At 43.0% G+C, this 16,559-nt stretch overlaps 1 protein-coding gene and 1 pseudogene across 1 annotated transcript in view; both read left to right on the forward strand.

The window, feature by feature from the left end:
• The first annotated feature begins 1,118 nt into the window (after positions 1-1,118).
• Positions 1,119-16,559, forward strand: part of LOC142571496 (uncharacterized) — a 44,524-nt gene continuing 29,083 nt past the window's right edge. The window contains exons 1-5 of the mRNA XM_075679897.1: positions 1,119-1,218; positions 3,429-3,638; positions 3,946-4,014; positions 4,402-4,486; positions 15,703-15,803. Coding sequence (XP_075536012.1) covers positions 1,198-1,218; positions 3,429-3,638; positions 3,946-4,014; positions 4,402-4,486; positions 15,703-15,803 — 486 coding nt within the window. The 5' untranslated portion in view covers positions 1,119-1,197. The remainder of the gene's footprint in view (positions 1,219-3,428; positions 3,639-3,945; positions 4,015-4,401; positions 4,487-15,702; positions 15,804-16,559) is intronic.
• LOC142573319 (uncharacterized) lies at positions 9,352-10,567 on the forward strand (annotated as a pseudogene).

A 16,559-nucleotide genomic window follows, 5' to 3' on the forward strand; every position in this document is an offset into this window, starting at 1 on the left:
CTCGGCGCCAACCACACTGGCGCCGTTGTGCAAAAAACTATCATCATCAGCAATGGCTCGAGCGTCGTCGTCTTCCACAGCTGGCTCCGTTGCCGCACATCATTTCCGCTTAGAATTTCACTTCTCTTCTTTCGTCGTAATGTGGAGGACGCAACGAAGCTGTTTAGTGGACGACATAGAGGTGACCCAGAATATTGAACAAAGGCACAAACATATTTATTGTCTTTTTCTGTGGTCATCGTGGTACGCACACACGTTCGCGAATTACCTCTGATTAAATGTATCCGTCACGTAAGACAATGAATGGCTCATGCTCCCGTAAACGCGTCCTCCGCATTACGACCACAGAAGAGAAGTGAAATTCTACGCTGGAATGATGTGCGGCAACGGAGCCAGCTGTGGAAGACGACGACGACGCTCGAGCCATTGTTGATGATGATAGTTTCTTGCACAACGGAGGCAGCGTGGTTGGCGCCGAGAATTTTTAAGTCTTTCTTGAAAAAGATCTACAAAACGGGCTCTGAATTATTTTATTTTTTTAGTGAGATTTGGTTCACCAGTGATTATCACGTTTTCCCTCTCGCCTACTGAAGAAGCCTATTTCTTCCTCTCTTTGTCATCCTTTACTGCGTGACTCGTATTTGACCCGGGGCATTGACCCCATTGTTCCTCCTTTCACTATGTGGCAGCTTCTAGGTCGGTGAACCTTTTTTCAGCTGCCCAAAGCGCATGTTCCACGCACTCCATATGTTCCACCATTCCACATATTCTGCACGCTTTGTCGGCATTCCCGGTCCTAGCATCATTTTCGTTCATGAAGTTTGGACGCCACAACCAAGCCACAACTGTCTTGGAACAGCGCTGCCGCGCTGGTTTCTCGCGTTCTTGCTGCGTTTTAGTCATGCCCGCTTAATAGTGAGAAGTCTGTTTGTTTTTGTAATGGCTATGTCTCAAATTTCATTTTTCATCGTCTGCATCTTCCGTTCTCAGTCTGTATATGTAGTTTATGTCTGCATCTCTAGCATACCTCTATTGCTAGCAAGCAGTTTCGGTTTCGGTTGTTTTTTTTTTTTTCGCAGCCAAAGCCGAGTCAAATTCAATATCAAACTGACAGTAGTCAAAGCCATAGCTGGTTCTCGAATCGCTTGTCGCTTGTTTCACTTGAAACAGAAGTGGTAGTTGTGGTGGTAGTGCAAGATGAAAGGATCTTCAAGCAAGGTACTCATAGACATTTCCTGTTTTTAACCGCAGTATGCTTTAGTATGTTGCATATATGCATTCATTTGTGCAGCGTGTTGAAAACCGCTTCTTTATCGTCAGATTATCTGCGGTTCCACTATGCGTCCAGGAACCGGCTCACTCTGCCCACACTAGATATTTTCAAAGGCCTCTTATCTACTAATGTGCTTTTTCGAGCAGCGCTTTATAAAAAGTGTACTGTGTATAAAATATTTCATCTTTCAGTGCAGCGCATGCGTTCGCTTTTGTAGCAGCCTTGCTGAAGCGCATGTGGCAGCTTTCGCGAACGTTCTTTGCCACCAGCTGCATTTCATGTTCCGGCACGATGTAAAATGAACGCGCTTGTTTTATATATTTTACTTCGCATGTTTCGCTCTTTCACTCGCACTCCAAGCGAATCTGCGCGCCATTGCGTTGATTCGTAGGGATGTCTCTCATGGAAAGCATGTCTAGTGCAAGAATATCTTTAAGACGAAGCGTATTCGTTGCTGTTTGCAGATGTGTGTATTTAATCGCTCGTATTTTGCCTGTGCAAATAGCCGACCTTTCGCGAAAGACCGTTGGTTTGTGGTATTTAGTACATAATAACGCACTGCAAATTGGAGTGCTTCAATATATTTGTTGTTTCTGGTGAAGTGTGTGAAAATTAAAATGTTATGAGATAAAAGAAATAGGCGCTGGCAGTCCAGTACATTTCGTGCCGAGTACAAACAGAAAGCATCGCATAAAGAAGCATCGTGACGCATGTTTTCTTTTAAGGCGAAGCTTTCTTTGCGTCTTCCTTCGACTTTCCCACTACTGCTGCTGCTTCTGCTGCTGTTGTTGCTGTCTGGCCGGTGGCACACCGCGTCGGGAGGTGGTTCAGAGCGTGTGCATGCATAACAGGAACGCGGCAGAGAGGAAAGGCGACGCGATAAACTCGTTTGGATCTTTTCACCGCGTCGAATCTGCAGACTACTCTCTGGAGCTCCCTGTGCGTCGCCACATTAGCCTCTTGACAGCTGTTATTATCCATGATCCTCTGTAAAAGCATCGCAGAAATTGCATCACTTACCTTTCTATAAGCGTTGAAGTCCAAAAGGAAGATATATAGAATTGTAGAGAGGAGGGGGAAGAGTAGGCAGGAGATGGGTAGAACCGACGCAGTCACAAAACAATTTAATAACTGCCTTGCCACTCTTAGCTTGCAGTTCCCATATGGGAGAGTGGGGTTGAGGGGGGATGAGTCAACAGAGAATAGGTGATGTGAGAAGGCAAGGAAACACTACTACTATAGACACGACAGCAGTTGTAAGCTAACAGGATAAATTTAAGTTCAGGGCACAGTACAGTACATATCTGCTATTTCTGAAAAATAAGCACCATGTAAATTTGTCAAACGGACAACTCGCACAGGGTGTGCAGAAGCAGAGCCGCATTAAAGCCCATTAAGGTCTAGGTGACACTACGGAAGGGGTCACACGTGAAATCAACACTTCTGGGCCCACCACGATAGCTTTGTGGCTATGGCATTGCTCGAGGTCGTGGATTTGATCCTGACCACAGCAGCCGCATTTCGGCGGGGGCGAAATAGAAAATGCTTGTGCACTTAGATTTAGGAGCTTGTTAAAGAATATCATGGTGTCAAAATTAATCAGGAGTCCACAACTACGGCATGCCTCGTAATCTGATAGTGGTTAGGACTTGTACAGCTCCAGAATTAATGTTTTATGTTTATACCACGATGCGATGTGCCATGTTAAGCAATAAGTATGCTCAGCCCCCTCAAAGGTATAAAGAATGGTGCACAATAATGCTTCAAACACCCCCCCTCCCCATGTGTTTTGTGTACTACACAGACAAATAGCGGTGGTGCATGCAAAGTAATGTTTAACATCAACTCACCACTCCCATATTGGACTAAATGTGGAAGAAATTAAATATTCACCGTCACCATCACCGCAAATTATAATCAATCAAAGCAAACAGCTCAGAAAGCTCCATTTAAATCGGTTTCCACAGTGTGTCGGATCCGCATAATTTTTTCTTCTTTTTTAATCATTGTATATTTTGCGTCCTTGAATGCCACTTAGTTGTTTGAAGTAACAGTACATAGTGCTGCCGATTTAAGGAGCCTTGTGCTGTCACGTGGCCGCCACCTTCTGTAGTAAAGCTAACCGCTACCTTGACTTCTTCACTTTCACACCCAGAGCGAAGAGCTTAAAGAGAAGGGCAACCAGTGTCTGAAGGAAGAGAAGTATGCTGAGGCCATCTTGCACTACACACATGCCATCTCAAATGATCGTGAGAATAGTGCTCTCTACAGCAATCGTTCAATGGCCTTTCTGAAGATGGACCAGTTTTACTTGGCTTATGAAGATGCCAAAGAAACCATCAGACTCAGCCCGGAATGGCCCAAAGTAAGTCTTCATTGCTTTCAAGTAGCATTCATGCACATTCATGCATTAAGAGTTCTGGACGCTCCTAAATTTTTCGCCATGTTGCAGTTAAGAGTCACTGCATTGTCACTGTAAAGTTATACATGCATCTTAAAAGGTCTACCACACAGGGGTGAAAAATTAATTGCAAATTATGATCATCTATTTTGAAAAAGAGAATTACAGTGTCTGTCTTGCAAGCTAGTCATCACTACTAAAGTGTTATTTATCAGCTTTTCTATCTTTCTTTATTTCTTCTTTTATTTCTTTTTCCTGCATGACTGTGCAGGGTTACTACCGCAAGGCTGAGGTGGAGTTTAAGGCGGAGCACTATAGAGAGGCAATGGAGTCTTTCCGTGTGAGTATGCAAAACATGAAACTTGAAACATTCCTCTTCCTCATTGTATGGCATACAAGCATACTCAATATTTTTGGCACATTGTTTGCCTTTATAGCCTCTAAACTATGAATGTATACATTAACAGCAAACTTATTCCATTGGAATTTGCATTTTAATTCATACATAATCTTCTACACAACAGGAGAATGGTACTTTTTCATAACAATGAAGTCTGTGTGTCTATGTTGGATACATGATGTTTCTTTTATGTGCCTTGTAGCCGTGTCACTAGTGGATTGTTTGTCATAGTCGTAGGCCACAATTTTGTTGCCTTAAACTTCCCATGATGTTGCAATCCTCTTCGTATAGTCCAGTTTCAAACTTTATATTCCCATGTCCTTTTAGAAATCACTGCAGTTTGGAGCGGATGAACCCAAGGTGTTGGACCAGTTGAGGAAGGCAAAGCGGGAAATGGAACGGCAGATCAGAGGTGAGAAAATCCACTGATCATAAGGTAGACACACAGAAACACAGTTCGTGTTCCAGTTTATTTGAACAGCACTGATATCTATTAAGTTGCAGTAAGATATGATGCAGATGTTTCAAAATAGCACCTTAGAGTGATGAAAACAACATGTGTGGTAAATGCAAAATTTACATTTAAATTGGCACATATGAAAAGCGACATGAGGTAGCATTCTGCGTACCGCCATTGTGAACAAATATAGGGGCCCATACTGCATGTCACTTTCAATAAACAGTATAGTGACTGTCATTTTTGGTTTAACAACTTTAATATAAGGTAAAGCACTTAAGGGGGCCCTGCAACGTGCCAGAGAAAGCTTGTTGAGCGGTACCGATAGCATCGCCTCATTTTGGTGATTTTATGTACTTCCTAGGCAGGACTTGACAACAAAGTGTGACACTGATCATTGGTTAAAAATGTGATGTGTGAGTACTGCAAAAAAATAACTGCAGCATTATCTTTTGTAACCATTTTAAGCATCGCACAGCTACAGGCTATGTGTCAACGATGAGAATGACGCATCACCACACAGAGCACTTTGACACGCCAATGGCTGCCTCACGGAAATGGTTGTAACCATAAAAGTGACGCCATGGCCTCCAAGATCAGACCAGGCAGGCCATGGGATGATGGCAAGGCCATAAACAGGCTGAGTAGGCTTGTCAACCGCAGCACACCAACTTCCGCTAATGCCCACTGCTATTGGCACCACCACCTGATGTTATGGAAGTGTGAAATGAGGCCTCTAGAACTGTGAAAATTCAGGTTTAGAGTAACCTTCATTTTTCTTGTATTTTGAAATTTCTATTGACTGATAACTTGGGTTTGTAGGCGTTGATTATCGTAATTCATTTTTCTCTTCTTTATTTGACATGACGTGAACAGATCTAGAGCAAATACGGTGGCTTGTTAAGAAGTGTTGCAGGGCTCCTGTAATGTTGCTGTAAAGGAGCCCTGAAACACTTTTTTGCATATATAGTACGAAAGCATTGCAGATCTGTTAACAAGGCTCCTGTGAGAGTGTGGGCCAAGAATTATTGCACTGCATGCAGCACAGAATTTGCAATCTCGTGTCAAAAGCAGCGAAAAATTCTTGCTTTCGCTTTTGCGATGTCGCTACACAGTGTCACTGCAAGCAGATGTACCCACAACAGCAATTGCCTGATTTCGGGACTGCAAGAAAATTCTCTGGAATATTCAGCGTTAAAAAGGGGGGTGTTACGCTAAAAACACACAGCACAGACACACGGACAACAGAAGCAGAAGTGGACAGGATGCAAGGGTCTTGCCCACTTCTACTTCTGTTGTCCGTGTTTTTAGCCCAATAGCCCCCTCTTTACAAGACGAACATCCACCAACTAGCCCAATTTGCCGCTCTACTGCAATATGCTTTTCTGGAATACAATTATTGTTCATTTGAGGTAAATAAACTATATATATATTGGGCATGTTCAGATAAAAATGGTAATTGAGGTCCCATGACCATTTTTTGTTTTCAATGAAATTTTTATATCTGATAGGCAAATGTGTCCACACAAAGGAATGGACCTTAGTTTTGCAAGAAACTTCGTAGTTCTCTCGAAAAAAAATCGTGTGTCACAAGCGGTGGAGAACGTGGTTTTTGCCACTTCGCAGAGTTGCAAGTTTGGAGCCTCACTGCATGCACAATAAATTTTTTCCACACATAATTTTTTCGTTACCTCTTTGCAATGTGTACTATACGAACGAATAAAAAAACTTTTTCTTGCTGTGTCAATCTAATAAAAAATCGCGAACTTCGCTTCCGGAGCTATGCAGTGCACAAAAGGCACTTTTCAGGGCAGCCGCAGGGCAAGATGCGTAAAGATCTCCACACTGAATCTTTTTCTCAGTATTTTCCAGCCACTTTTACTCACTTTAGGCAAGTTTTGTAGTTCTACACTTGAGAGATTTTTTTCAATATGGCCTCAAATTTGGCCGAAGTTCAAAAATGTCAAAAAAGTTACAATTTTGTCTTGGATTTTAAAAAAAACATCATCGAATTTCATTAAAATTTGCCTGAATAATCCTCAATACTCAATAATAATATAACCAACCCTTATATATAGCTTTTATTGATTACGAGAAAGCGTTTGATTCAGTCGAAACCTCAGCAGTCATGGAGGCATTACGGAATCAGGGTGTAGATGAGCCATATGTAAAAATACTGGAAGATTTCTATAGCGGCTCCACAGCCACCGTAGTCCTCCACAAAGAAAGCAACAAAATCCCAATAAAGAAAGGCGTCAGGCAGGGAGATGCGATATCTCCAATGCTATTCACAGCATGTTTACAGGAGGTATTCAGAGACTCTGAGTGGGAAGAATCGGGGATAAAAGTTGATGGACAATACCTTAGCAACTTGAGATTCGCTGATGATATTGCCTTGTTTATTAAATCAGGGGACCAATTGCAATGCATGCTCACTAACCTGGAGAGGCAAAGCAGAAGGGTGGGTCTGAAAATTAATCTGCAGAAAACTAAAGTAATGTTTAACAGTCTCGGAAGAGAACAGCAGTTTATGATAGGTAGCGAGGCACTGGAAGTGGTAAGGCAATACATCTACTTAGGGCAGGTAGTGACCACGGATCCGGATCATGAGACTGAAATAATCAGAAGAATGAGAATGGGCTGGGGTGCGTTTGGCAGGCATTCTCAGATCATGAACAGCAGGTTGCCATTATCCCTCAAGAGAAAAGTATATAATAGCTGTGTCTTACCAGTACTCACCTACGGGGCAGAAACCTGGAGGCTTACGAAAAGGGTTCTACTCAAATTGAGGACGACGCAACGAGCTACGGAAAGAAGAATGATGGGTGTAACGTTAAGGGATAAGAAAAGAGCAGATTGGGTGAGGGAACAAACGCGGGTAAATGACATCTTAGTTGAAATCAAGAAAAAGAAATGGGCATGGGCCGGACATGTAATGAGGAGGGAAGATAACCGATGGTCATTAAGGGTTACGGACTAGATTCCAAGGGAAGGGAAGCGTAGCAGGGGGCGGCAGAAAGTTAGGTGGGCGGATGACATTAAGACGTTTGCAGGGACAACATGGCCACAATTAGTACATGACCAGGGTAGTTGGAGAAGTATGGGAGAGGCCTTTGCCCTGCAGTGGGCGTAACTAGGCTGATGATGATGATGACTCGATAATTTTAGGGTACCAAGAAAGTGTTGCATTGTTTTAAAGTATGAAAATGAATACAAAACTGAGTTCATGATTTCAATCCCTACGATTGCTCAGTATTTTCTCTTAGGATGCGCTATCGTGAGAAGCTGGATTTAGTATTGTCTTTTTGTGTGTAAATTTTAAACGCTACAGTTGCTGAGTTCACAAGTGTAATTTTTAAGTGTTTTTTTCTCTTACAATCAAAGGTCTAAAGCTCCTATTCGCTTTCGTACTCTTCTAACAGTGGGACTTAACTTACTGTAAGCATATTTGAGAACATTATTTTGAAGTGACGTGTGGTTAGTGGTCGTTTATGCAAACATTTAATGCACCCGTCGCTACTCTCAAGATGCCTTTAACGAGCTGCCGCCACTCCATGGATGAACCGCGCTTGGCAGCCGCTCCTATAGCTATATAACACCCGGCGCGACCCTGAATTTCATAGCACCATGTGTGCCACCACCGCACCGAGGCTTTAGCCGCCGCTATCATCTTTCCATCGCAATGCACCGAACGCCTGGCAGTTATACCTCAGCCTTGGACCTTCGACCGAGACAGGCCCGATGAGCGGATGTTGTTCGGATGTCGAGTTTGGTAGGCTTGGTAGACGGTGGGGTCGTTTTCTGTACTCACGTGGTTTCTCTGCACTCGAGGGCTCCCACGACAAGCATACTTGGTATCTCAGTCTCAGCTCGTACGCCAGACCGAACCAGCATCAGTGTCGATGGCGGGCAGCCTGTGTTAAAAATCCATCCATCTGTCCATCTCCTTTTTTTGGAAAAGCAGCCCTGGGCCCTTCATCCATCACCTGCTCTTCTGTCCCACGGTAGTCTTCAGAAGCGGTGAGCTTTTGCATTCATGAAGAGATTTCCGCGGCGAACGTTTTATGCCGACTACTCAAAAAGGCACAAACGGAGAATTGAAAAAGGACATAATTTTCGCAGTGTAAAGACACTCAATGTCGCTGCTCTGAAAAAAAGTCCTACTTCCCGAAGAAGCTCTCCGAGTACGAGAAAGTGACTTCATCTGTCAGAATTGTTACCATCGGTTCAGGGAAGACATAGATAATATGCAGGCAGAGTCGACCGAAACATCCGAAGAATTCCGCCCTGGAGAAAAAATCGTAGAAAATTTAAACTCCAATGTCAGCCTTACCTCCGAAATCTCGCCCCTAAAGCCACCGAGCGCTCTAAAGAAACGCCTCAGACTTTCCTATGCAAAGCGAAAGCAGGAAGAGGTGGCATGAGCTATGGTGACGAAAATACGATCAGGGATACAGGCAGCATATAATATCCCAGAGATTTCGCGTGCTTCACAAGAAAAGTGTGCGCAATGCAGCAGCTGGGGAAGACAACCTACATGCTGCCTACATAGGTGTACGTCCTTTCAAGAGCGCTGCCAGCTGCTGACACTGCTACCACGCAACCTAACCGTGAAATATGTGCAGGAAGTTATTCCAGAGGCAACGAGGTACGTTATTCAAAAATCGAAGAAGATGGTGGATGAAGAAGGCGTATGGTCAACACAGGAGCGATATACAAGATGTACGCTACAACACGTAGACATTACCACCGTTTTAGAAAATTACACCATGGATGAACTCGATTGCTCTAGACAGACACCGAACAAAAAGGATGTTGTGAGAATCAAAAAGGAGGGAGAGAAGGAATGGGTACCTAAACGGTTCATGACGCGGTCCTTGCAAGGAGCATTCCGCCTCTACAAGCAAGCTCACCCTGCCTCCCAGGTTGGCCTCACAAAATTCATATCCTTGCATCCTAAGTGGGTGAAATGCTCGCCACAGTGGCAAGTGTGTGTTTGCGTGTGCTATGCAAACTTTCAGTTGTGCCTCATGGGACTGCAGAACGCCTCCGGAAAGTCGCTTTCTCCCGATGATATGCAGAGTCTCTGCGTATGCCAGGAACCTACTGCGTCATGTTTCCTCAGGAATTGTGAGCACTGTCCACAAGATGGCATTTTCACTTTGGAAAATTTTGATATGAGCAGCGAGGACGAGGTGTTGATTGCTTCATGGGAATACGGTGAGCTAGTTAAAAAAACTCTGACCGCTTCATTATTTATGAAGGAATTTCTAAGAATTACCATGAAATGGATTCCCCACAACTATATCAGATCTGTGCAAGCAAAAGCAATACATGAAGAAAAACAGCTGTGAGAGAGGTGCTATTATTTTGCATTTTGATTTCGCCGAAAACTGCACAGTTGTGCTTCCAGGCGCAGTACAAGCGTGCCATTGGCAGAAAAAGCAGGTCACCGTGTTTACCTGCGTTGTCACGTCAAGAAAATCGACTCGGAACTACGCCGTTATTTCCGACGATATGTCTCATGATTCAGCTCATGCATGTTTGGCTCTGTCGAAAATCAAAGCACACCTCGAAGACAACGCACCAATCTACACCAAGATAACACATGTGAGCGACAGGGCTCCCGCTCACTTCAAGAATAAATATCAGTTTCATGAGCTACAACGCAGTGAATGTCAAGAGACGAAATGAATGTTTTCGGCCACTGGACACGGCAAAAATGCTTGCGACGGCGTTGGTGGGCTTGTGAAACATCGAGCATCACACCACAACTTGCGGAAGCCTGCAAGTGAGGCCATACAAACAGCCAACGGCTTCGTGGACGCAATTCAAGGAACGCTAAAGAATATCACCATTCTGGAGCTCCCACAGAGGGAGCTTGCAGACTTTCGCGAAATGAAGAAGGAAGAATGGAAAACGGCAAAGAAAGTGCCTGTAGTTCAGACACTCCACATGTGGAAGTACGTTCAATCAAATGAAGGCAGTGCATCCTACGTGGCCTCCACCGCTGCTTCGGAATGGAAGAGACTGTGATCTGGTTTGTGCTTCAGGCTGGACAATATACTGTGCGCATACCGAAGTCAACTGCTGCCGTTTATTTCTTGTTACGATTTTCTGAATTGCAATCTGCACATAAAGCGGCATACCATTTGTAAATTGTGTCTTGATTAAAACTCCTGCTGATTAAAAACCTTGCAGATAAATTGTCCCCCTCAGAAGACGACGTTTTGTCTCCTGACAGTGCCCCGTAGAACCATTGAATGCAGAGGTAAACAGATGCAGGTGCAGAAACGTCGGCTTCAGAAACACATTAATATTCATTTTTATATATAAAAACTTTTCTAAGCACTGATAAATGATCTAATATTTTTAAAGAATCGATTACATACCAATGTAACTTCGGATGATAAATTAGGCAATACAAAAAACGTTTGACCGCCGCCAGCCAGTTCTTGAGGCATCAGGTGAAATCGCGAATTTATTCCCATTTTGACGCATCAAGAATACCGCTAACAAGCAAGTAGAAGCTCTACAAACATTGAGGATGGTTCGGATATTGTGGTAAATAAAATGTAACCAAGTTCAGCGAGTGCTAAAACAAATTTCTGACAGTTACTATTTCTAAGAGGCAGTAATAAGCAACTCTAGATAACAAAAACATGAACTCAGTTTTGTATTCATTTTTATACTTTAAAACAATATAATGCAATACCTTTTTGGTACCTTAAAATTAATGATTATTGGGGATTATTCAGGTAAATTTTAATGAAATTCGACGATGACGTTTTTTTTTTTAAATCGAAGTCAAAGTTGTCACTTTTTTGACGTTTTTGATCTTCGGCCAAATTTGAGGCCATAGTGAAAAATATCTGTCAAGTGTAAAACTACAAAACTTGCCTAAAGTGAGTAAATGTAGCTGGAAAATACTGAGAAAAGATTAAGTGTGGAGATATTTACGCATCTTGCCCTGAGGCTGCCCTGAAAAGTGCCTTTTTTGCACCGAATAGCTCCGGAAGTGAAGTTTGCGATTTTTTATTTAGAAGATTGACACAGCGAAAAAATGTTTTTTTATTTGTTCATATAGTACATGTTGCAAAGAGGTAACGAAAAAATAATTATGTGCGGAAAAAATTTATTGTGCATGCAGTGAGGCTCCAAACTTGCAACTTTGCGAAGTAGCAAAAACGACATTCTCCACCTCTTGTGACATACGATTTTTTTTTTTCGAGAAAACTATGAAGTTTCTTGCAAAACTAAGGGTCATTCCTTTGTGTGGACACGTTTGCCCATCAGATATAAAAATTTCATTGAAAACAAAAAATGGTCATGGGACCTCGATTACCGTTCTTATCTGAACATGCCCATATATATATATGCAATCTCAGGAGACTAAAAAGTCATTTTATCTTTGCACTGGTAATCTACACACGACAGCACGAGGTCGCGGGATCGAATCCCGGCCATGGCGGCCGCATTTCGAAGGGGGCGAAATGCGAAAACACCCGTGTACTTAGATTTAGGTGCACGTTAAAGAACCTCAGGTGGTCAAAATTTCTGGAGTCCCCCACTACGGCGTGCCTCATAATCAGAAAGTGGTTTTGGCATGTAGAACCCCGTAATTTCTTTTTCTACACACGACAGTTGCGCATGACCTCCGAGTTGAAAAAAGCCCACCGTAGCTGCTCCAGGGTGCCACCGGGAGCCATCTCATCGCCGAGATGTTCAACCTTTGAAAGAGGCCAGCCGGGGGCAGTGCACCCTTGCGCCCTCTTGCCATCTTTCCTGTGTACCTTCTAGCTCGCTAGTGGAAATGAAGAGAGTGAAGAAGGCGCTCGTCGGTGCAATAACTACTACAACTTCATTTGTGCTTGAAGGATACAAAAACTATTTTCATGAGGGGACGCAATTTAATGCTAGTGATGTCATCTTATGATTAGTTTCAAGTTTCAAGTGTTTCAAGGCTCCCTTTAAAGGGACACTAAAGAGAAAAATGATTTCTTCTGCATCAGTAAATTACCTCTCTAGGACACCGAAAACACCACTCTTACCACGATAAGACGCTTGGTAAGCCAGAAAAAGCGCAAGAACAAAAGACGGGTTGCGACGCCTCCTTGGAATTCTCGCACCTGGTTGCTGTGACGTCATGGATTTTGATGGCATCTTCTAAGGCCTACCTAATTATAATAGGAGTACAGATTGGCTACATTGTCTTCTAAAGGAACCAAAAATTAAACATGGCAAGTTTCGGGAACCTTTACTGAGACAACGCGGCCCAAATGCGAAAACATACTTTGGGATCCCTGACGTCACACTGACATACCGACGTCGGGGTTTCGGTGCGAAATTCAAATACTGATACTTCGACCTTCATTTTCTCATCTAATGCTCAAACTATTATTTTGAAATGACTGCCTTTAGTGTTCTCGAACAGTGCTTTATTAGTCTAAGCTCATTTGTTGTTTTCCTTTGGTGTCCCTTTAAGTGTGGCTCAACAAGGAATGTAACTGGAGCCAATGTTTCTACAAGGGGTGTCAGGGCAGCAACTGCTTTCCTTGGCAGCATTTATGTATGCATAGCTCACTTTCCCTTGCTTCATTGGGGCAAGAAAAGAAGAATAAGCTACTGCATAGATTAGGGTGAGGGAAATTGATCTGGTTGAGAAAAAAAGATAATAAAATGGGGTTGATGTTTTGCTGTGACAGCAAGGAAACAGGCAGGGGTACTGCTGTAGATTCTTCGAAGTGGGGTGACAGAAATGAAAAGGCTCTAAAGATGTAGGCAGGCATCAATCCGGTGGGCCTAGTTTTCCCAGAAAACAGGAACCAGGAAGGTATATAGTTTCGTCATTTGAAGAATGAACAATAAAATATCAGTGAAAGGAAAAAGGTGAAAGAAACTGAGTTGCATCGATGTGTTCAGTTAGGAGTAAAGATAGGAAGTGAAAAGCAACCATGAATGCACGTATTGTCAGAAACTGAGCTAGGGAAACAGAAAAGAGATTGGCCAAATATTAAAAGTAAACACAAAATACAATAAACCAGGTGGGATAATAAATAGGTAAAGAAAAGCTGGTGAGAAAGAAAAGAGGGGGGGGGGGGTGAGCGGCGCTGAGGATACAGTCAGTTCTATTACGACCAGGTACACCATTGGTATAATAAATGTATTCAAGCACACCCTTTGAAACATTCCTGCTGTTAGAAGTGTATTGAACTTGTTTTGCCACAAACAACACATAAATGAAACAATAGATTAAGGAGACATTATATGGACATGACCAAGTAGCTTCCCAAAGCAGCCACTCAGCATTTTAGCCTGCCAGGTCACAATTTCAGAGAACTTTAACTTCATTCTACCACTTCTTTAACTTTCATTCTACCACTTCCAGAAAATGTAGAATACAAAACAAGTGCAGTACACGTCACTGACCAAGTATAAAGGTTTCTAAGGGAGCTATTGAATTCATTTATTATGCCACTAGCACAGATATACACAGCAGTGCTTAACATTTTGTATCCTTGCACCTGGTTAGACCAGAGCTGATCATATCCCCTGCCCCAATATTTTTTCCTCACAAGCTGTTCTTTACTAATTCGTTATCATACCCAGTTTATTTATTTTGTCTTCATTTATTCGATATTTTGTCTATCTCTTTTCTCTCTTGTTGTGACTTCAGGGTGGAGGACGAAAGACACTGTTTCCATAGACGAAAAAGAAACGAAAAACTTTGCACAATATTTACAGGTAGTAGATGATAGCCTACATCTAGCTGCAAGAGCGCATCAGGCTGACTGGGCAGCTGGAGGCAACTCTCTCTGCTTCACAATGGGCCGGTTCTCCCTTTAGTCCCTTTGGCAACCCCTCGTCGGCAGGAACCAGTTTGGCAGATGCCGACGTCACTCGCGTCGAATTCTTGATTCGTCGCAGAGATGGCTAGGCGCTTCTTGAAGTTCCCCTTGTCGAATTCATGATTCGTCGCGAAGAAGTGGGAGCTCCCGTCGCCTCACCGATAGCCACGAGGTGCACGTAGTATGGCAGCGCCCGTCGCCTCAATGATAGCAACGTGGTATGGCACAACACTCTCTCCCTCAATTTTCGACCATATGTGTATTCATATTCTTTGCTTTCATTTCCCATTTTTACTCTTAACCATACATGTCTTAAGATAACCTAGTTTATTTTACCTATACAGCACATTTTCATTAAATCAACTCTGGCAAATTCAATTTTTAGTTACTTCGATCCAGACTGAATTTCCCAGCCGGCACCCACTTATTTCTTGGGCCTAAAATTTTATTAATTCAATCCTGAAATAGGCCTTCACAGCATAATTCGAACTTGACCACTAAGCATACATATGCCTCACCCCAATATTGACCCCAATTGTGACCCCAATAACAGCAGTGTCTATCTTGGCAGCGCTTATGGGGCAATGAAGGAGTTAAGCATGTGTTACCTCCATCCAAGAATGCCCATTTGTGGCCTACCTTTGCCATATTTCAAAGCAAAAAATGACAGCTCCAAATGAATTATTACCGTTTTGCCCAATTCTTAATGCAGCTCTTTTTTCCAAGTTGTCTGTAAATTGATTGTGCATTACAATCGCATATGAAACCACAATCACGTTCATGGCATTAGCACTTGCCTACCTTGAAGCCAGCTTCATAGTCGATGTCGTCGCATGATGGCAGCAGAACAAGTTTTCATGCAAGATGGTCATGTTCTAGGCTCATATTTCTCATACACACATTTCTCCACATTTCTAGGTTCAAACTGTTCAGTAAAACTAGGTAGTTTATTTTAACTAGGTAATTTATCGGAACGTCTTGCCAACAGGCTGCTACAGCTACAGTAGCTCACTGCTACATCTAGCTTTCTGAAGGCAAGATGTACATATGATGCTGGTTTTCTGTAAAACAAAGCAGAATAAAATGTGCGATATTGTTGCAAAATCTCACTGAAAACTGAAAGCGGAGCACCAGTAAGCAACAGCAGTGCTAACGTCTCTTTGATTTTTTTTTTAGCAGCGCTGGTCGCTGTATTTTTGGTTTAACTTCTTCAATGTGAAATGTACCATGCAACGATTGTGTTGCTACTCAACAAAAAAAAGACAACAGCTGCAGGCTTTAAACTGTATTGGTCGCCACATTTTTTTTTTTTTCCCCCCACAGTGGACAATCAAATTCCCTGGGTCGGAGCTGCAACAGGCTTCGTTCTGGGTGTGCTGCTTGTTGTCTTTGACGTTGGCATCAGGGAACAACCCTTTCTTGTGGTAATGAACCTGCATGCTTTCTATGTTTGTATGCTAATTAAGCATTGTATTTGCAAATGTAACATAACTTGGCCCTTCAAAAGGCATAAAAATGTTTAGTCAGAGAAAGAAAGAAGGAGATGGCTGCAAATAAAAACTTGTCATAAAAATGAAGTGAAAGCGGTACTTAAACCTCTTTCTTCTTTCTTTTTAAATGTGTAAGCATTTCTATGCTTACTCAACGAGAAAACCGTCCCTCCACCTGTGATGCATGACGATTGCTTTCAAGATGAAGCCCCCAGTAGCAAGCGACTTTACCTTCGTGCTGCCTGTTGCTTCAACGCGAACAAAGCAGCGAGAACACAGTGCTCATGGAGCTCTTCGCACATGCCACACTCTGCCTGTTTCACAGACCGCTTTCAATATACGGGCCTGTTCGTCTCTCTTCAATGCTAAGTAAGCGTTGAGGACACAGTGCGCCAAGCTATCAGCAGTTGGCACTCTCTGTCGGCATCGCCTGTCACTTTGAAAATACAGCCCATGCCACCACGCCAGATGTAGCCACTGCTGAAGCACGGTTGATCACGGTTCATAATGGTTTGACGTGGGTGGATAAGGCACCAAAGAGGGACAATGGCTTATAATGATTGGAATGTCATCAGCATACCTGGCGCCTCCACCTGCAATAGTTTGCTTGAGTCATCAATTAACCTTGCACTGCCATCGGTGGCAGTTCATGTCGCCGCAGCACTGTCATTTGTACTGGTCGGATCAAGT

The sequence above is a fragment of the Dermacentor variabilis genome, chromosome 2, assembly GCF_050947875.1.
Source record: "Dermacentor variabilis isolate Ectoservices chromosome 2, ASM5094787v1, whole genome shotgun sequence".
Lineage (NCBI taxonomy): Eukaryota > Metazoa > Arthropoda > Arachnida > Ixodida > Ixodidae > Dermacentor > Dermacentor variabilis.